Source organism: Panthera leo, chromosome E2 (assembly GCF_018350215.1).
Source record: "Panthera leo isolate Ple1 chromosome E2, P.leo_Ple1_pat1.1, whole genome shotgun sequence".
In the NCBI taxonomy this organism is placed as follows: domain Eukaryota; kingdom Metazoa; phylum Chordata; class Mammalia; order Carnivora; family Felidae; genus Panthera; species Panthera leo.
Window position 1 is genome coordinate 51,099,665 of NC_056693.1, and position 22,486 is coordinate 51,122,150.

General features: G+C 43.2%; 1 protein-coding gene across 1 annotated transcript in view; it reads right to left on the minus strand.

Moving 5' to 3' along the window:
• Positions 1-22,486, minus strand: part of ADAMTS18 (ADAM metallopeptidase with thrombospondin type 1 motif 18) — a 140,701-nt gene that overhangs the window by 13,928 nt on the left and 104,287 nt on the right. The window contains exons 17-19 of the mRNA XM_042917927.1: positions 6,936-7,077; positions 4,597-4,723; positions 1,075-1,279 (exon numbers count right to left, since the gene is read on the minus strand). Of these exons, the coding sequence (XP_042773861.1) occupies positions 1,075-1,279; positions 4,597-4,723; positions 6,936-7,077 (474 nt within the window). The remainder of the gene's footprint in view (positions 1-1,074; positions 1,280-4,596; positions 4,724-6,935; positions 7,078-22,486) is intronic.

Sequence of the window (22,486 nt, forward strand, 5' to 3'; positions counted from 1 at the left end):
AGACCAGACATAATACCGTATCCTATTTAGACTTGCCTTCTACTATCAGTCAATACATTCCTTCATTTTAAAGCATATCTACACATGCTCAAAGATATTCTTTCCCACCGCTAGCTCCTTACTCCCTTAACAGATAGAGTTGTAACATTTTTAAAAATCCCATGTTCTATAATTTCAAAAATTCTCAGTCTGAACTCTGTGGGGGATTTGCGAGTACACTGCTATACTTTATCAGAAATCAATACTCCAGGATAATGCACCCTGAAGGAAAGCATGGTAGAAATGTGGTCCTAGACTTCTACCTGGCTTCATTGTTCAGGCAACGAAAGCGCTGCATCTTCTTGATTATTCCATAAAATTGGCTTGACATCCGTGGTTTAGCAGAGACTGGGCTGCTGTCCCCTACAGTGTGGGATGTTTATCTCTATCTTTATCTCTATCAAGTAGATGCCGGTAGCATCATTCTCCCAAGTTGGGACAGTCAAAGATGCTTCCAGACGCTGTGCCTGAGGGGACCTTTGGCAAAATGAGACCCCACTGAGCACTTCTGACTTGTGAATGGCAGGTGGCTCTAAGCCTCGGCTGATTTCATGATTTTCTACCTTTCACTGAGAGTTTGTAACAATAGGAAATTTTATGCCCAACTCCCCTCTGTATCCCTCTAACCCCGCGGCTCTTCCCCACCAAGCAAGAGTTGAATATCCTTCCTACACCACCTTCTTTGTATCTGCATTTTCCATGTGCTTTGGAGAAATCAGTAGCCATTTCGTCTGCCAATCCATGGACACTCCAATCCTTTCGAGCTGTGCTCTACAGCCTAGCCTGAGCGCCCCCCGTACTCTACTCTCTAGACTTCTAAGTAAGACCCTAAGATGTTGTGCATGGGTTCCTAATCTACAGGATGCAGAGAAATCACAAAAAACACAAATGAGAATGCCTCATCACGCTAACTCAGTGTGATGCCCAGGAAAGCATAAAAGCTGAGTGCCTCGTGGGGGAGCCAACACCCCTGTTTTTGCCACTTTCTTTGTCCACAGGAAACAAGACTCATGACTCCAACTCATGCCCACTTACCTGAGACCAGGGTCCAAGGCTCCATTCTGGAGGGCAGGCATGACTGTTGCAGACTCGCACCTGAGTGGGCGTGCTCACTGGGCAGAGAGAATGTAACACTGCTTCCTCCTTCTGGAACGGCTTCTTCTGGACACACTGGATCTTCCTGCTCTGCTGGCCCCCCGCACATGACCTGCTGCACACGCTCCATTCGCCTGGCTTCCAGCTTGCAGTGAAAAACGACATGACTTCCAATGAAGCTAAGATTTTGGACCATCCCTTCCAAAGCAGTTACCGCCTAAGATTTAACTGCCTGATAAAAGTCTTCCATCAATTTTAGAACCCATAAGGGCAATTCACAATAATTCTTCTTCCACAGGTTTTGAAGCCTATGCTAGTGTGGCCCAGGGATAGGGACTCACATGAGATCACAACACGCTTTTGGGCAAAAACACATTCTTGCCCTTGGCAAGGGAAGAGACGTGTACCCTTTGGAGACCCGAGCAATTCATTCATTCAGCCAAGTCTACTGGGGTCTTCCCTTTGTGCCAAGGACTCTCCTAAGCATCAGGCTTGGAAAAATGAACGAGGCAATGTTGTTTCCACTAAGGAGCCTACAACACAGTGATGAGGTGGACATGTGACACTCGCCACAAGAGAAATTAATACAAAGTACAGCAGTTAAACTAAGGGAAGAGCGATTAACGAGAGGGGGAAGGGGTGGGACGGGAGGGGGAAGGAGGGTTGCGGGAGGGGAAGGGGAGGTGTGCACAAGCATCACACATGCGTGCAGGAGACAGGGGCACATTCAGAGGTGGCCATTTCTAAGTACGCACTTCCCCCAACTAACTTTTCTGGCTACTCTTAAACTTTACGAATGCTTGAGAGACATAACCTTGTGTTCTTTATTGAAAGATTGCCGTGGGGGCGCCTGGGTGGGTCAGTTGGTTAAGCATCTGACTCTTGATCTCGGCTCAGGTCATGATCTCACAGTTGGTCAGTTCGAGCCCCGCATCGGGCTCTGTGGTGACAGCTGGGAGCTCGCTTGGGATTCTCTCTCTTTTTCGCTCTCTATGCCCCTCTCCCGTGTGCTCTCTCTCTCTCTCAAAATAAATAAAAATAGACTTAAAAAAAAAAAAGAAAGATTGCCAGATCACTTTTATCACAGCTGAGACTTGGTGTGAATTTGAAGGGTGATGCACTGAAACTACTAACCTTTCCGATCACTGCATTCGACTAACTGATATTCTAGGATTTGAAGGCCTGGCATAAAAAAGATCCACGAGATAAGATCTTACACATTTCAGGTACAGGAGAGCTGTCTAAAAGTGATGTGGGCTTACCAGTGTTCTAAATTGCATTTCCAGAAACAAACCATCACTGAGGTCAAATAACGTTTCTGTTTTACCTTTGCCTTTCTGCCACGTTTACTAGTCCTGTAATGTTCTCCTCTGGTTTCTCCCACCAGCCTGATGCGTGAAATTAAAAACCTTCCCTTCAGTCCAGAGAACTAGCACATGAGTTCTAGATGACACGTGTTCTAAAACACTGCATAATCCCTATTAGCTTATTTAAAGAAAGAGAATCCGAAATAAGATGATTCCTTATTTGTAGAATTATCCGCATCTTGTAGGACGTAAAGAAAACACGCCTATTAGGAAATTATTAGTTTCAGCATTCTCCTATAAAAATGGTATTTTCGTCCACCCGATTCAAGTTTTTCCCTCGTGCAGCAAATATGGTGAGTCTGTAAAAGTATGCAAAGAGCACAACACAGGTGGACTTGCCTCATGACCTTCATGGTTGTGCACACGTGGGCCCTAGGCTCCCTCTCCATCTGTCCTCAGTCCCTCTGAACCCTACCTCAAAGCCCAGCTTCTAATGCTGTCCATTTTCCCCTGGCTGCGTTTTCTATTCATAAGACCTCACAGCCCGTATCTCACTGCATCTCAATTATTGCCTTACACTCCCAGTTCTGGCGTTACATTATGGGTTCCCTGACGGGAGGAGCTACAATTTCTCCAGATCCAGCCTGGCCTCCAGTCAGTGCCTATGACATGGTTGTTATGTGGGAAAACAACAGAGTTAGACTGGATGAACTCCTCTGTCCTTGTCACTCGAACAGTCTAAGACCTCATTGCCAGTGTATCTCTGGGGAAAAACAGTCACCGAGGGTCCCATTATTCCAACAGAAAACATAAAGCTATAAATGATAAGGTGGAGAAAAAAGGAACAGAGCAGAAGATCCTGCCCATTACATCACTCTAATCCTGCAGAGCCACTGGGAGGGCTGTTCTGCTTTTAAATAGCTAGTAAACTGGTCACTGCAGAGTGGAATTTCTACACGTGGCCATCACGGAAGTTCTAGAAGTCAGGCATGAGCAAGGCTCTCTCCCTTTTCACAGATGTACATATGAATGGGGTCCTTTTTTTGCTTGGCAGAAGTAACCAACAATGGGAAGTAGGCTTAGAATCAGAAAACATCAGCACGCCATTCAAGCAAACTCACACGTCCTATGCACACAAATACACGCACACCATCTAAAGAGGACACCTTACTCCACAAGGGTCAATGACACTGTCTGGTAACCATGTCTTATTAGCAAAATGGGAAAAAAAAAAATCCATGGAAGCCCACCAAATTTCTTTCTACTCTTGGTGTTCAGGATACAGCTGGTTCCAGATTCTGTGAGAAAAACCAGGTTGACACATGGGCATACGGGATTGGTGAACAGCTGAAGCCCGAAACAATTATGACAAACGTGCTCTTACAAGGAAAAAATACATGTACGTGTATGAAAAGATTGTGCAATATAATTGCATCACCGCAGCGCAAACACTACTTATTAAGATGATCTGAAACATTAGTGAACACAACGCTGCTTTAGAAGAAACTCTGTCAATTCTCTATAAATACATTTGGCAGAAGATAAGTCACACAAAAGACTCCATTCGGCTGGGAAGAGTACTTAAAATTAGCGTCCAAACAATAGTGTGGCTAAAATCCATCCAAAAAACAAACCCAACGAGATCCCCGTAGAGTTCCATCATCAGAAGTGGATTACCACTTGGCCTCTACCCTTTCTTTTTAGTTTGTGACTTGCTACTGTGTAATTTGCATTTGGGGTTTCGTGGTCTGCATAGTATTACGATTGTTACATTCTTGGATGCCTATATGAAAGTTAAACACACAACCACATGCAAATTCAACCAATATAGGATTTAGTGTTATTTAAGTATCTGTTTTAGTTCAGAGGGGTCTCTATGTAAAGATTTAAAAAGGAAGATGAAAGACACCTTTAAATCCCAGGGTTAGGTTCGTACAGCCAGAGTTAAAATGCACGTCTAAGGCAAACTTGGGTCTTTCGAGTTACATATTTTCACCTCAAATGTCTTGCTTTCCTCTGTTACTTTTTTGGGCATTCTGTCTCTCCCTGAGTCACTTTTGATCAGAAGGACCGGCAGTGGGTTTCAATTTCTCATATCAACAATAAGAAAATACAAGTACAAACATAGCCAGAAAGACATTTCCAGATGACTTACTAAGCAGGGCAGGAGAAAGCATTGCATATTTTGGGTTCAGTTGCTGGCGTGGTTCTTGCATTGCAGAAGGAGGAACTGACTTGAGTGTTTTGATCTCGTAAGCAAATGGCCTTTACGCTTATGTAACCTAATAAGACATCAGAAGTTACAACGTGAAAATCACAGATAACCAGTTCGATTTCATTTCCATGTTTAGCTTCTGACTTACCAGGATTCTGATGTTGAACTCAAGGTATGGAATCCAACTACTGCATGACAACACCTCCTTTTGATAAAATCTGCAACTCATTTGAATCTCATTCTCCCCCCCCCCCCCCCCCCCCAGATAATAGCTTTCATGTTTTAATGATTTTAATGTGTAGCTTCTTGGGTTTTAAGACTGGTGTGGATTCCCGAACCATGAAGTGATAAATACCACCTTTTGGGGTTTTTGTTTGTTTTGTTTTGTTTTGTTTTGTTTTGCTTTAGTGGGACCCGTTGTCTGGCTTGCAGTATCCATCTCAGGACTTCTCATCAGAGGCACATATTTTTTGTGTGAATAATTTTATCTGTCAGCTCTCCAAATACGAAGGCTGCCTCCTCTGTGAATTCGGTTTGTTTCTATTTACATGGTACGTTTCCTTACGATGGCATCCGAGAAACGATGAAAAGTCACTCTTGGGATCATGATTAGGTTAAGGTCGGTCACCAAAACCATATTGGGATTCCCTAAACTTAATTGTTTACTTCCAGAGCATGCATTCATTTGGACTCTCCTTCTCATATGGCTCAGACACATCGCAGTCTGTAAGTTTCGTGAGGGGACTGCTAAATCCAGCCAAGGGGAGAATCCCACAGTGCACTTCTCCAGCATCCTCCCTTTGGATGGACTTGTTCTCCATGAATGGAAAATGGATTGACTGTCTCTCCCTCCCAAGGAACTGTGCTCTCCCGGGAACAGCAGGAAGTTATTGCAAAAGATCTCAAAGAGCATTCGGTATGTGAAAAACTGCTCATAATTTAAGTGAAAAAAAGCATAGGGTCAACAGGTATCTACGGCATGGTTTCTGTGCAGTAAAAAAAGTAGACAAAATGATCTTTGTGGCATGTGTCTGAGAACATTAAATGCACGTGTTTTTATGTTTGCATAAGAGAATAAGAGAATGACACAGAGCAACGTATTAACGTTGGCATTTGCAGACTAAAGGATTAGGGAAAGTTATTTTTCTTCTGCACAGCATAGAGCCTTCCAAGTGTTTATTACTAAAAATTTATTACTTCTTTGGGTATTTTTCCATTTTTTTTTCTTTTTTCCTCAAGTATAACTAACGTACAGCAGCGTATTAGCTTCAGGTGCACAACATGAGGATTCGACAATCCTATACATTACCTAGTGCTCATCAGGATATGTGTACTCTTAATCCCCTTTATTTCTCTAAAAATGTATTCCCTTTTACTTATTTAATCTATTAAAAATAAGTATTTCCTCATGTTTTGTTAATTAGCACGCGCACCTGAAGAGGCCTTACAGGCATAAGAATTTCTTCATTTTCTGTATTTCGGCTCTGTGTCTGGTTCCAAGATGCCCCACTGTGCTTAGGGCAATAGGACACAGTAGGGAGACCCACTGTATCAGATGCTCTGATAATGAGAAAAATGAATGACCAACACTGATGCTTTGGCTTCACGGATCTCTTTATGGACTTCCATTCTTCTCGAAGGGGCACGTGCGACAAAGACTGACTGATGCACAAATATGTGGTATCTTTGGATCTAGATAAAATGCTTGCCTTCAGCTTCCTGAGAGGATGGCTGTGGTTTTCCCTCCCTTAGGAGGCCGATTTCTCAGATTTAACAAACTTCCCTCCCGAGAGAGACTTTGCTGGCCTCCCCCTGGAGGGAATGGAATGACACAATGCCTGTGTTTCAGACGGATGCCTTGCAGTTGCCTTGTGTATGTTCTTGCTGGTTTTGAGCCTGCCTTCCGCAAGCCTCAGTGGGAGGTTCTTACCAACAGAGAAGTCAGGGTAGGGAGAAGCTAAATTAAATACAAATAAATAGATATAAAATACAAATACAAATACAAATAAATATATACTTTGTAAATCTCCCCCCACCCATAGATTTCAGATATATAACTGTTGAGTCCTGGTTATGAAGAACTTGAGTTGTGTGAGCCTTGGTTCCCTTCTACCTAGGAAAATCCTCCAACAGTACAATAACGTTTGCTTTTTTACAGGGATGGTTCCCATAGAAGGTGATTCTTCTGTTGCTTATTTACATCGTACATGTAAGATGTGTGAGATCAAAGAACCTGCTTTGAGAAAAGACTTGGAAGGTAGAATCAGGAAATCAGCTACCTCCACCGCAGGTCGCAGAGCACTGAGACTGCACCGTACTCCAGGCATGACTGTGCCTTTTTGAGGCTGGATGAGTTCCATTCATGACCTTTGGAAGTGCATACTTCCAAGCTATCCCCGGATTTTTGCCTTGCATCAGGACCTGGACAGTGTAAGATACAAACCAGAGATCAAGAGACAGGTCAGACCCCGAAATTCCAGAAATCTCACCGAACACTTTAAAGGTATTTGGATGACATTTTGACCTTAAAGTTGGCTCACATCATTGCTCCCAAGTATGTTTTATGTCGATTTTAAAGTCTTCCCTTGATATTTTAAAATGAGTGTTTCCATATCATCAAAGCTGGGATTTAGAGAGTTGCTAAATGGAGAAACGTGACTTGACCTTTGCTCTAAGCCCACGACCCTCAACTCTAGGTATATCCATTAACAAAGCAAAAGAAAAATATTCTAATATATCGAAGGAAGTAAGGTTCTATTATGAGGTCTCAACTTTCCCATTAAACTTGAAACCTAGGTAGAAACACATGTTGGTGCCTCACAGGTAATGGTTAAAACTGAATCTATGTATATATGTTTTTATGATTCCTCCTGGGCCAAAACTTCTCCTTTGTGCCAGGAGAAGCTGGACACAAGGGAGACACTCTAAAAACCATAGAATACCCCGCTTACAGTTGCCGATCATCAACTTAGAATCCAAGGAAGATTACAATAGGATTTCCAAAGAAAATTTATTCAAAGAGAATGTGGCTCTTGGCTACATTGACTGTGTACCAGAATAAATAGATAATACAAAAACAAAACAAAACAAAACCAGGAGCAGAAGTAGGGGTTGCTAATACGTATACTGGAATGGATTTAATCTCAAAAGGACAAGGACCTAGGATACATGAAAAGATGTTCAACATCACCGATCACTAGGGAAATGCAAACCTAAATGACAATCAGTTATCACCTCACACCTGTGGATGGCTAAAGTCAACAACCCAAGAAACAACGGGTGTTGGCGAGGATATGGAGACAGGGGAACCTTCTTGTACTATTGGTGGGAATGCAAACTGGTGTGGCTACTGTGGAAAACAGTATGGCAGTTCCTCAAAAAATTAACAATGGAACTACCTGATGATCCAGCAATCGCACTATTAGATATTTAGTCAAAGAATACAAAAATACTACTCCAAAGGCATACGTGCACCCTAACATTTATAGTGCTTACAGTAGCCTAATTATGGAAATAGTCCAAGTGTCTACTGATTGACGAATGAACACAGAAGAAGTGGTATTTACACATAGAATGGACTATTACTCAGCCATAGAAAAGAATGAAATTTTGCCATTTGCAATGACATGGATGGAGACAGAGAGTCTTATGCTAAGTGACACAAGTCAAAGAAAGACAAATACATTATGATTTCACTCATATGTGGAATTTAAGAAACAAAACAGATTAGCAAAGGGGGAAAAAAAGAGAGGGGAAAACCAAGAATCAGACTCTTAACTACAGAGAACAAATTGATGGTTACCAGAAGGGAAGGGGTGGGGGAATGGGGAAAATAGGTGGTGGGGATTAAGGAGGGCATTTGTTGTGATGGGCACCAGGTAACGTACCAAGTGTTGAGTCACTATATTGTACGCCTGAAACGAATAGTACACTGTATGTTATCTAACTGCAATTTGAATAAAAACTTATCTAACTGCAATTTGAATAAAAACTTTAAAAAAAAAAGGGACAAGGACTTAGGATAAATCTGACCCTAAAAGGTCTGACTACTTTGAGAGCAATCATTTACTGGCACTTTCCACACGTCAGGCCTTCGGCTGGGCATTTTCTATGCATCATCTCAAAACATGCCTATAATAACTCTCTAACGTAGCTGCTTATTTTTTCATAGGAAAAAACAAGAAAGAATGTGTGCTAGATCACACAGGTGACTAGGGAATGAGCTTAAAATAGATGTAGGACCACCAACGTGCCTAAATATTGCAATCTATCACCTTGTTGTTAGTGTAGGCAAACAATATTTGCCCCCCTTCCTGATGTTCTCTCTTCTTAATACTGCTTTTTTCCCCTTCTTTTAATCTCAAACATGAGTATAAATAGCTGCTTCTTCCCCCCCCCCCCCCACCCCCACCCCCATGAGTCTTGTGGAAAATTCTTTACCGCTAGGACCGGGCATTCATGCCCAAAAGGCAAAGCAGATTTTCAGTTAAAAATAGGAAGCCCTGGCTCTCTCTCTGTCTGGTGGGATCCCACTTGAATTAGAGTTGGGTGGATGGCAGCTGTTCAGGGACCTCCATGACACCAGACCACGGCTCGGGATGCTACGCCATGGTTTCCACTTTGCTATTAGTTTAAATGTCTCCAGGAGTATTACGGCTTACTCTGAAGACTCCACGGTGCGAATATCATTTGTTGTACAGCAAAATGAATCGTGGTGCCTCCCAGAAACAACCAAAATGCTAACAAACGGGTCTTTGTTCCCCTAGCTCCATCCCAAACAAAACAAAACAAAACAAAACAAAACAAAACAAAACAAAACAAAACACAACAGGTAATACCATTAAAATGGACAGATATTCTCATTAGTTTTTCATGAGTCACCAAGGAAAACCTCAAAATCAAGGTCCTAGAAGCCTTACTTCTGAAGAACCCTCTAGTCTTTTTCTTCTTTTCAGAGCTGTGTCATACAGCCGTTCTTGGAATCATGTGTTTAATTATAACACTTAAGACATTTTGTATGAATAGTACACAGTATGCTTTCCTCATTTGAGATTTTCGCTGTGTTTCTGTTCTGTTCACGTGATATTACATAAACAGACAATTTAGAGTTTGGTTCCCGATCAAACTAGAATTTTGGGAGAAGTGTTACATTTAGAAAATAAGGTTGATTGATGCTCATTGATACTTAACTCAATTTCTCCTTCAATTAAAGTGTTATCTTACATGTAATACTTTGGGTTTCTATTTTCTTGGTGCCATATCTCTTTATGTGAAATCTCTTTGTCCAGAGATTTCATAGGGAGAAAGTAATACAGTGCACCTGTACATGTGTGGCAGTAAAATACAGGCAAGCTATGTAAGAACTGTAGTGAGCTATGGCGCTCACGAGGCAGGATGATTTTACAATACGTGGGGCTGTATCACACACAGGTGTAAGGGGGACATACTCAGGTCTTATGCATGACAGAGAAGGAAATCCACTCATTTCCACTTCCTAACACCATCCCATTCTCCCCATTCAAACTAGATCCTGACTTCTGCTACCATAGGGCGAAGACGACCGCAGTGGAAGTGCAAAGAAAATTCAAAATACATATGTATTAGTTTTGCCTTTTGAGTTTCAAAGACTTCTGGTGATTTAAGAATGGTTTAACACACTTTCAAAGGGCATTGAAAATATATTCTACTTTCCCTTTTTAGACAGACTCTAGATCCTAAGCCATACATGGCTTGTGGTTTCACGTAAAACATTTTTAAATGTTGCTGTGAACGGCAGGATGTGTTTAAGAAAATGAAAAAAAATTAAGCACATCCAAGTGTCATTACTATTAAACAAGGAAAACCAACCAAGATGTCAAGTTTCCCTCAGCCTCCAGTAATGCTACCCATAGAGACTTATCAACATTGCCAACAAGAAGAAAATCAATGCTACCAAGAAGAGAATTTACACAATCTCCCTGTCAAACCTGTTTCTGCATCTGTACTCACACCTTCCATCTCTCCTCCTCTTACTCTACTCTACCCTACCCTACCTCCTATCTTGGTCCCAATTCTCCACTATGCTCTGGGTTCCATCTGCCCTCATCTACTAAAAGTGCCCCCTTCTCTTGAGCCTTACTGAAATTTCCCTACTAGATCATTCCCATCAGCATCCAAACATGCTATTTTCTCTCTCCTAAAAATGATCTCATCTCCACATCTCTCTCCAGCTCAGGTCCCATCTCACTGATTCCCTTTATAGCAAAAATCCCTCAGCGGGTCCTTTCTCATTCCCCCATGATCTTTCTGGACCAGGCGGCCCTCCTCAGCACATCACTGAAACCGCTCTTTCAAGGGCACCCTGCCATATCCAATAGTTGATGGGCCTCCTCTTACTCAATCACCAGCACTAGACACAGTGGATCACTTCCTCCTTGCGTCACCACCAGAAACCCATTCTCTCAGTTCTTTTCCTGCCTCGCAGACCTTCACTCCTAGTCTCCTTGGCTGTATCCTCCTCATCTCCTAACTCTTCATTATCAAAGTGACCTCCGACCTCTTGACCTCTTGTTTATCAAGGCTCACTCCATGGGTGATTTCATCCTGTGCTCTGATTTTAAGGACAATCGACATGCTGACCACTCCCAGATTCGTAACTCCTCACCACACTTTCCAAGGCAACATTCTGCAAGGATGCTAGTGTAGTATGATCCTGTCATATGGTGGTCACAAGCCACCTGTGGCTATTGAGTACTAGCATACTCCTGTGACTAAATAAACCTTTACATGTAGCTTAAATCCAAACCTAGATAACCATGTGTGGATAGTGGCTGCCCTACTGGACAGCAGAGCTGGATATGAAAGCCATCCTCTGATGTCCATATTCACACATTCACCTGCCTCCGGAGCATCTCTACTCGAACGTTTACAAGGCATATCAACGTACAACATTGAACTCATGGTTTGCCTCCCTGTACTCCATTCTTCTCAACCCTACGAAATGGGGACCAGTCCTTCCAATTGTTCAGGCCAAAATAAGAAGTTAAAAGCACCCCAACCTCCTCTCTTTTTCCCACACCTGCATCGAATCAACCAGGAAGTGGCGTTATTCTTATGTTCAGTGGACCTCCTATCTGACCATGTCTCACTTTGTCTATCACTACTGTTGCTTCCCAGGTCCAAGCTACCATCGTCGTCTCTTCTGATTTCCATGGCCGTGGCACTCTAGGGATACAGAGAAGCCATATTCTCCAGTAGAGGAGATAAGGCTGCACTGTTTTATTATGATAAAAATAATTTTCTGACAGTGACTTAAGGGATTAAAAACAAAGTGTCTCAGGCCCTGCAAAGGAAAATTAAATGCTGCTGTGAAGATCGGGATGGGGAGCAGATCACATGACTACCTAAAGAAGCTTTGCAGCTGTCATTTAATTAACAGAGTATCTTGGGGATGATTTCACCAAAGAAGCCACAAAACAACAAAGAGAAGTTATGTTTTCTTTGAAGATTTCTATTCCCCCCAAAGAGGCCCACTTTTATATTGAGTTTCCCACATGCCTTCCCTCAACTCAAAATTATGTAAGGATCCTATGAAGAGTAAGATTCTTCTTAAAAACTTTTTGAAGTTTTCATTTAAGTTCCAGTTAGCTAACATACAGTATAATATTTGTCTCAAGTGTACAATATAGTGACTCAACGCTTCCATACATCACCCAGTGCTCATCACAGCAAGTGCACTCCTCAATCCCCATCACCTTGTTCAACCCATTCCCCTACCCACCTCCACTCTGGTAACCATCCGTTTGTTCTCTGTAGTTAAGAGTTTGTTTCTTGGTTTGTCTCTTTTTTCCCCCTTTGCTCATTTGTTTTGTTTCTTCAATTCCACATGAGTGCAATCATAATGTATTTGTTTCTCTGAGTTCTTTCACTAAGCTTAATGCTTTCTAGCTCCATCCATGTCATTGAGAATGGCAAGATTTCACTCTTTTGATGGCTGAGTAATATTCCATTGTATGTATTTACCACCTCTTCTTGATCCATTCATCAGCCGATGGACACTCGGGCTGTTCCATAATTTGGCTATTGTAGATAATGCTGCTGTAAACGTCAGGGTGCATGGAACACTCTGAATTAGTGTTTTTGTATTCTCTGGGTAAATAGTAGCACAACTGCTGGATCATCAGGTAGTTCTATTATCAACTCTTTGAGGTACCTCCATACTGTTTTCCACAGTGGCTGCATCGATTTGCATTCGCACCAACTGTGCAAGAGGGTTAGCTTTTCTCTGCATCCTCACCAACCCCCGTTGTTTCTTGGGTGGTTGATTTTAGCCCTTTGGACAGGTGTGAGGTGATATCTCATTGTAGTTTTGATTTGTATTTTCCTGATGATGAGAGCGTTGAGCATCTTTCCACACGTCGGTTGACCATCTGGATGGTCATTTTCTTTGGAAAATGTCTATTCACGTCTTCTGTCCATTTTTAAAATTGGATTATTTGGTTTTGAAGGGTTGAGTTTTATAAGGTCCTTGTATATTTTAGATACTAACTCTTTATTGGATATGTATACCTTTAGTTTTGCTGATTATTTCCTTTGCTGTGCAGATGCTTTTCATCTTGAGGTAGTCCCACTAGTCTATTTTTGCTTTTGCTTTCCTTGCTTCAGGAGACATATCTAGAAAGAAATTGCTACGGCTGATGTCAAAGAAGTTACTGCCTGTGTTCTCCTCTAGGATTTGTATGTTTTCAGGTCTCACATTTTGGTCTTTCATCAATTTTGAATTTATTTTTGTGTATGGTATAAGAAGTGGTCCAGTTTCATTCTTCTGCATGTCGCTGTCTGGTTTTCCCAGCACCATTTATTGAAGAGATTTTCCCCATGAGATATTCTTCCTGCTTTGTCCAAAATTAATTGACTATGTAACTGTGAGTTCATTTCTGGGCTTTCTATTCTGTTCCATTGAGCTATGTGTCTATTTTTTTTAATGTTTATTTATTTATTTTTGAGAAAGAGCAAATGAGCAGGAGAGGGGCAGAGAGAGAGAGAGAGAGAGAGAGAGAGAGAGAGAGACAGACAGACAACAGAGAGACAGAGAATCTGAAGCAGGGTCCAAGCTGTCAGCGCAGAATCCAACGTGGGGTTTGAACTCACAAACTGTGGTATCATGACCCGAGCCGAAGTTGGATGCTTAACTGACTGAGCCACCCAGGTGTCTGTCTATATGTCTATTTTTGTGCCAGTACCATACTGTTTGATTGCTACAGCTTTGTAATATAGCTTGAAGTCCAGAATTGTGATGCTTCCAGCTTTTGGTTTCTTTTTCAGGATTGCTGTGGTTATTCAGGGTCTTTTGTGGTTCCATACAAATTTTAGGATTGTCTGTTCTGGCTCTGTGAAAAAATGCTGTTGGTATTTTGATAGGGATTACATTCAGTGTGTAGGTTGCTTTGGGTAGTATTGACGTTTTAACAATATTTGTTCTTCTTATCCACGAACACGGAATGTTTTTCCATTCCTTTGTGTCATCTTGAATTTCTTTCCTCGGTGTTTTATACTTCTCAGAGTACAGGCCTTTTACCTCTTTGGTTTATTCCTTATTATTTTTGGTCCAATTATAAATGGAACCGATTCTTTAATTTCTCTTTTCTGCCGCTTCCTTATTGGTGTATAGAAAAGCAACAGATTTTTGTACATTGATTCTGTATCAGTTCTAGCAGTTTTTGGCTGGAATCTTTAGGGTTTGCCGGCTATGGTATCATGTCATCTGCAGATAGTGAAAATGTCACTTCTTTCTTGCTGATCCGAATGCCTTTTTTTTAATGCTCATTTTTGGGCGCAGGAGAGAGAGCGTGTGCATGTGAACACACATTGGGGAGCGACAGAGCGAGTGAGAGAGAGAGAGAATCCAAGCAGTCTCCATGCTTACATCAATGTGGGGCTCGATCCCATGAACCATGAGATCATGACCTGAGCCAAAATCAAGAGTTGGACTTAACTGACTGAGCCCCCCCAGGAGCCCCGATCTGGATGCCTTTTATTTCTTTTTGTTGTGTGACTGCTCCAGCTAGGACTCCCAGGACTCTGTTGAGAAAAAGTGATCAAAGTGGACATTCCTGTCTTGTTCCTGACACTAGCAGCAAAGTTCACAGTTCTTTTCCCTCTTGAGGATGATGTTAGCTAGGGGTTTTCCCCATCTGGCCTTTAGTATTTTGAGGTATGTTTCCTCTAAACCTACTTTGTTGAGGGTTGTTATATGAATGGATGTGGTACTTTGTCACATGCTTTTTCTGTGTCTATTGACATGATCATATGGTTCTCCCTTTTTTCTTACTGCTATGTGTCACATTGATTGATTTGCAAATATTGAACCACCCTGGCATCCCGGGAATAAATCCCACTTGATCGTGGTGAATGATATTCTAAACATACTAACGGATTCGGTCAGCCAGTATTTCACTGAGGATTTTTGCATATACCTATCAGAGATTTGGCCTGTAGTTGTCCTTTTTGTGTGTGGAGTCTTTATCTGGTTTTGGTACCAAGGTAATGCTGACTTCACAGAACCAATTTGGAAATGTTCCTTCCCTTTCTACTTTTTTGGAATAGATTGAGAAGAGTAAGTATTAACTTGAAGAGTAAAATTCTTGAGCTAAATGTAAAAACAACAGCAGCAAACAGATTTGACCCCAAGAAGGCAACTAACCCATTTCCTGGTTGGACACGAAGTAATACGAAGTTTCCTTATCCAGCCAAAACAAGAAGAAAAATAACTTACACAACTTACTTTAAGTATTCACAAGATTATAGGACTATATCCGTATAATATATGGCATGTAGGAGGTATCACTTACATTTTGTTTGTTCAACGTACTAATGCATTCAGTGAATGCATAAATAAATAAAAGATTCTCAACTTGAAAAAACAAAATGACTTAAGGCTTGACTGTAATGTCGATGTAGCTGGAAATTCACACACAGAGTCACATGTGCAACGACGGAGGCTAAAAGACAATATTTGTAGAAACCAGCCGAAAGCTGACCTAAGAGTTCAACATCAGCTCATAAAGGCCTCTGAAAGACAGTGACTATTTAAACAGAGAGACACCAAGGCCAAGTATATGAAAGACGAGTATTTGCCAATTGGAACATATTATTTGCTTCTCAATAAAGTGTTCTCTGCCCTTTTCTTTACCCTGTATTGAGGAGAAAAGTAACCAAGAGCAGGATGTGCAGGAATCTTCTTCTCACTGTTTGATGTCAGCAAAGAGTCCCGTGGAAAGAGGCTGTCTGCCTACCTAACAGAATCTCTTTGGCCCTGCTCGTACCCCGTTCTCCAAAAGACAGGACTTGGTTTAAAAAATAAATCCATCCTCCCCTAAAGAAGGGCTACATAAATTGTGGGGCCCAGTGCAAAATGAAAATGCAAGTCCCCTTGCTTAGAAAAATTATTAAGAATTTCAAGGTGGTGATAGGAGAGCACTGAACCGAGCACAGAGCCCTTCCGAGCACGAGACAGCGGGGACTTGGCAGGTCCCACATCCACGAGGACAGCTTTGCCTGTGACCTTAAGGCTGTCACCTGCATCAGTTTTAAGACACAATTTTAGCTCTTCCAAATTCTAAACGACCCTGTGGTCTAACAATGACGTCACCCGCCCCTCCTACGTAGAGACTATGGCCTCTGTTCAGGTGCACCAGCACGGAAGCACTCAGTGTGACCCTGGCCATCCCCTTGACCACAGGCCGCCCGCCTGTCCCCCCTGACCTCCCTGCGCAGAACCTGGAGAGCATGTGATGTGATAACCACACAGCTGAGACTCTAACTGCCCCTGTGAAGGCTCAGGAACGCATCTGGGACGAGGCGTGGTTTGAAAATGGTCATTCCCGCCACGCACGTCTATGTTAAGCCATCCTCAGTGACCTCGTCAAAAGCGGTCGCCGACTGTTCGCAGCACCGGTGAAGAACGCAAAAGCCCTCCCGGTCACGGGGATGCCCCTGCCCCCTGCCCGCGGCACGAGATCACGATACTGCTGTTTCCGAGCTGCCCCGCACCGCCTGTCAGGCTGTACGGCAAGCTGTTAAATGCACAAATTTAGAAAGACCGCCAGTGATTCAGTCTACTTAACTGGACTTCGTCCAGAGAATTTTCCAGCCAACTGGCACTGGGTCTCTAATTTACAGCTGGCAAGCAACCTCCCTAACTGCTTCCAGGTCCTCAGAACTGTTTAATGTCTACCTTTAACACACGAACCACCTGACTTCAGACACAACATTCAGCAGCTTTGACCGCAGGGTGCGGAGTTATAAAATTTACAGCTTCTTAAGTTGGAAAACCACAGACAGGCTGGACTCTACCAACTGCCCTCTGCAGGAGGGGGGTTCGGTTTCTGCCTCAGGCACACAAAGTTAAAACAAAGGACACATTGAGTAATCTTGGGTAAGCAGTTTTCTTTTTTTTTTTTCCTGTTTTTGCTCCCACTTTTTTTAATGTTAAAATGATAAATGCCTTTAACCCGTTTTGCATTTTTTGTAATTGAAGCTTTTTTTTTTTTTTACATTAAAGCTAACAAAAAAGTTGTCTGATTTCTCCCATGTAAATCAGAGTTATGGATAGGCTTTAAAGACTGGCTTTTTAATTAATGCAAGCTAGAAAGCTAGTTTCTTATCCTCCAAACGTGTCTGATTGCTTTAAAAACAAGAACAGGGATGCTTATGATAGTTATTGTTGCCAAAGGATTGCACGTGTATCATCTACAGTCGATCACAATATCACCAGGAAGCTGAGGGCTAGTCTTACCCTGGCACTATGAATAAATAAACCCATTACAGGGTCTCTAGCTAGTTAAGCAGCAACCGTGGACTCAAGTCTCTGATACTGTCTGACTCCAAAACTTGACATCTTATCTCTTACAACACTGTCTCTCAAACTCTGGAACACAATGTCTAGGACCTTACTATGAATTCTAAAATCTGGGGCGTCTGGGTGGCTCAGTGAGGTAAGTGTTCGACTGCAGCTCAGGTCATCAACTCACAGTTCTTGAGTTCGAGCCCCACGTCGGGCTCTAGGCTGACAGCTCGGAGCCTGAAGCCTGCTTCAGATTCTGCGTCTTCCTCTCTGTCCCTCCCTGGCTCACGCACTGTCTCTCTCTCTCTCAAAAATAAACAGACATTAAAAAATAATAATAAAATTCTAAAAACTGTAGGAGCCGTGGGTAATACTTATCACCGGGATTCGACAGGATGCCACAGCATTTACGTTGCGCTTGGGGTTCGAACCCGGAACTTGGATTTCTTGAGTGTGCCAATGTCTGGTTTAAGCATATGCGATTCTTTAAATTTTTTTTTTTTTTCAACGTTTTTTATTTTATTTTTGGGACAGAGAGAGACAGAGCATGAACGGGGGAGGGGCAGAGAGAGAGGGAGACACAGAATCGGAAACAGGCTCCAGGCTCCGAGCCATCAGCCCAGAGCCTGACGCGGGGCTCGAACTCACGGACCGTGAGATCGTGACCTGGCTGAAGTCGGACGCTTAACCGACTGCGCCACCCAGGCGCCCCAAGCATATGCGATTCTTAGTCTCTTCAATCCACTTTCCCCTGTGTTTATTTAGATGTCTCACTGAACCTGCTGTTTTAGCAACTGAAATACAACATGCTGTGTAGACTGGCCCTTGCTGAGAAGCCACGACTGGCACCACACGTTATACGTGGAGTGACGGCTCAGAGAAGGGACAGCTTGTGTGGTGTGGACTGATGTGTTCGCAAGGTCCTGTGATTGCTGGAAGAACTTGGGACGTCCCAACTCAGCCCGTTCGCTGTCTTTGTCTTCCCGTTTGCTTCGAAGCTGGAAGAACACAACCAGGTATGGTCACTGCTATGATGTGACTTGCCTCCGACAAGAGGCAGTAAGGCACAGACCCTGATGGGGACTGAGAAAAGCATCTATGAGGCAGCTTCAAAGGTGTGGGCGGACCCTCGGAGCCTCGACCACACTTCTAATTCAACCTGCCAGCATTCCTCGGAGTTTAATGAAGAGAAAGAAATAGTGTTCTCCAACCTGTCACACAAGTATTTGCCATGAATTAACGGGAGGTCCACACTTCAAATGGCAAACGGCAAACATCTAGACAAATGATGTGGCATCACAAAAGGACCTCTGAATCGTCCTCTGGAGTCTGAGGTCCGTATCATCTGTTCCGAATTAATTCTCCATTCCGCCTTTGCCTCTTTTGTGTTTTGTGTCTTCACTCAGTCCGTGCTACTTGGCTAATCTCCTCTCCCCGACCCTGGTTTTATCTCGAGGCACATCTTTACTCAGGCTGGCCCCGTTCCCGTGGGGAGAATTCAGATGGCGGGGTCACAAGAAAGGAGCTGGATGCGAAGGGAAGAGTCTGCCGGTGGGGCTCACAGGCCATCGTGTCACTGATCAATGTGCTCGCCCACCTGGTCCCCGCCACCCTGTCATCTCCTCTTGCCAAAGCGTGGAGGAAGTTGTTGATTATAGTAATTTTCTTTGGATGTCTTTTTCTGCCTTGAAACTGGCCTGGGGTTAACCTGTTTCTCACTTCCTGTCATTCCAAAGGCTGCTGCTGTGGTCAGCGGCCAGACTCTCCCCCGGTTACGCTATTAAATGCAACGGGCTTCCCAAGAGTTAAACGCCCCCTCGTGCCACTTCACATGGAAGAAGTCCTCAACATAAAAGAGAGCTTTTAAGGCCTTTTACAAAAGGAATGAATGCTGTAAAAACAAAGGTGATCATCTTTCAGTCTTCAAGTAGCAACCCGTGTGACCACGTCATCCCGAGTCGCTGTTTATCAGACCGAGAGGAAGTTACTTTATAATGAAACACTCCTGATGAATTTCCGCACCTTCCCTCTGACCGCATGGCAGCTTGATAGAGAATAGGACTTGGTGGTTGTTGGGGGGAGGGGGGAGGGGGGAGGGGAGAGAGACACAGGGAGCTGGAGAAAGAGACAAGGAGGGAGACAGGAAGTAGAAAAGCAAGAAGGAAGTAGAGGAGGAAGGGGGAAGAGGGGAAGGACAGGAGGAGGGAGCAAAAAAAATCTCACCTTCAGTCATTTCTAAAGAATGTGTCATCTGTAAGGGGACATCTCAAGAAAAAATAACTTTCTGTGTTTAACTTTTTTTTTTAATTTTTTTTTTTTCAACGTTTATTTATTTTTGGGACAGAGAGAGACAGAGCATGAACGGGGGAGGGACAGAGAAAGAGGGAGACACAGAATCGGAAACAGGCTCCAGGCTCTGAGCCATCAGCCCAGAGCCCGACGCGGGGCTCGAACTCACGGACCGTGAGATCGTGACCTGGCCGAAGTCGGACGCTCAACCGACTGCGACACCCAGGCGCCCCTGTTTAACTTTTTTTTAAGTAGACTTCACACCCAGTGCAAAGCCCACCGTGGGACTTGAACTCACGACCCTGAGATCATGACTTGCGCTGAGATCAAGAGTCAGAGGCTTAACCGACTGAGGCACCCAGGCACCCTTGTTTTTAATTCTCATTTGCCAAGGCCTCTTAAAACTGGATGCTGAACCGGCCTTTTGCACAGTTGCTTAAACAAAGAACAAAGTCAGTGTGGGGCACCTGGGTGGCTCAGTTGGCTAAGCGTCTGACTTGGGCACAGGTCATGATCCCACGGTCTGTGAGTTCGAGCCCCATGTGTGCTGACAGCTTGGAGCCTGGAGCCTGCTTCGGATTCTGTGTCTCCCTCTCTCTCTCTGCCCCTCCCCCACTCGTGCGCGTGTGTGCGCGCTCTCTCTCTCTCAAAAGTAAATAAACATTAAAAAAAATAAAAAAAAGAACAAAGTCAGTGACCTTAAATTACCTATATCTCAATCTCAACATGGAAAAACATGAAGTTTTCAGCTTTACTCAAGAAGCTTGACATGGGTCTGTGTACTTCAGATTAAATGACTATTTTTCAACAAAGGCTGTGTAAATTTCAACCTGATGTTCAGCTTTCACATTTCTGCCAGTTCAAAATGTAATTCCTTACACCACACACACACACACACACACACACACACACAAAATCTAGCTGTGTGGGGTACAGAAGTAACACATATTTAGCTTTCCTCGTGTTCTCAAAGCCAATCAAATCAACATAATGCAGTGAGGTCCATACATAGTATCCTCAAGACTTAAAAAATAAACTGACTTTTCAATCCTTCAAATGACTAACGAGCACACTAGTTCAATGAGAAATTCTTTGGACTTTATGCCAGACTTACGTTGTGGGGAAAAAGCTGACTAACAGAAATATGTGGAAATTATCTAGTTTATAATAACCATCTCTGTAGTGATCTCAGAAAGCGTCTGATTGCCAAATCAATATTGATTTCTTTCTGTGCTGGGGTGTGTGCGTGTGTGTATGAGTCGTTTTTCCCTGGGCTGTGCAGAAACATAATACAGGCTCATGAAAGTTAGCTCCTTTTCTTCAAGTCATTTACATGGATATGTATGCATGCGCTTCAAAATAAAAACTTGATTGATGGGCTTAAATAATGCCTTAAAAATTTAAGACCGAAGACAATCCTATAAATCCTTGATTACCCTTAGGAATTTCCCCTGGCCACCGAGGAAATCAATGGGGCCGGCACTGGTTAAATTGACATCCACCTGTTGCCAATGTTGAAACATGTAGACTCCAGGTTCCAAGGAGAGTGAAGGCTAGTAACAGAGACCGCGTTTTAAAATCGGGTGACTCAGTGATAGAAGGGAAGGTCTGTTTTCCATTTAGTTTAAAGTGAGCTTCCCTATGAAGACATTCTAGAAGGTTTTGACATGTAAAAATAACCAGACGCAGAAGACACTTTTATTTGGTGTCAGGCCGTGCGCTTAGTTCTTGAGGTTAACTGACAGCAGTCAATTATTTCCAGGACTGCCTTACCCTTGCCTTGCTCTAGGCAAGGCCCAGAAATGGGTGGAAAGATCTGGCAAATCCACCCCCCTGGAAGGGCAGGCAAGTCGCTCCCCTCCCAAGTGAAGCTCAATCTGCTGCGAACTGGGCAGCAACGTCTTAGGTGCGAATCATTCCTCCGGGAGAGGCAAGCATTTAAAAAAGCATATTGATCCCTCAAATGCAATTTAGGAGATCCAATTTCAATACTTTAAATGCTATTCACTGTACTTAACTTTCAGCCGTACGGTTTTAAGGCTGGTCCTAAGAGTTGATGAGACCTAGTGGTTTTTAAAATGTCTACTGCAGAAGTTTAGGCCTCTTCAGAGAACTCTGGATTACAGACCGTGGTTTGGGGCAGAAGGGCTGAAATGGGGGAGGAGAAGTCTGGCCTCACAGCCTGCCACTCCGGACTTTGCTCAGAGAAGCTCTCCTTTCACTTGTATTGCTGTTATTACTATGATGACGACGATTTGCGTATATAGCTGACCCAGGCTGTGGGTCATTAATTTCAGGAGTACAACATAGTGACCCAACGCATTTCTCGTTTGTTTCATTTGTCACCTCTGTGCAGGACTTCTCAGCTTCGAAAGCAGGTTCTTTGTACACGAATGAATACATTTTATCACCGGATGTCATTTATTCAAGAGACAGTTTTTTGAGCAGCGACCATGTCCCAGGTATTGTGCCGGTGTGGGAGGTTACAAAAAGTAGGCAAGTCATTTTTCTGCTACCCTGAGGTCTGAGCTGCTATGAGAGCCCTTCGGGAAAGTGCCGCAGGACACAGGGGAAAAGATAGCCTGGGGAAATCATTAGGACCCACAACAGTTGAAGTGACTCACGCCAAGTGACACAGGCAAGGGGGAGCCAACTATTTAGATGTTCCCTGTTCTAAACCATGCTGCTTCGAACAAGAATGGTGACCACATACGAAAC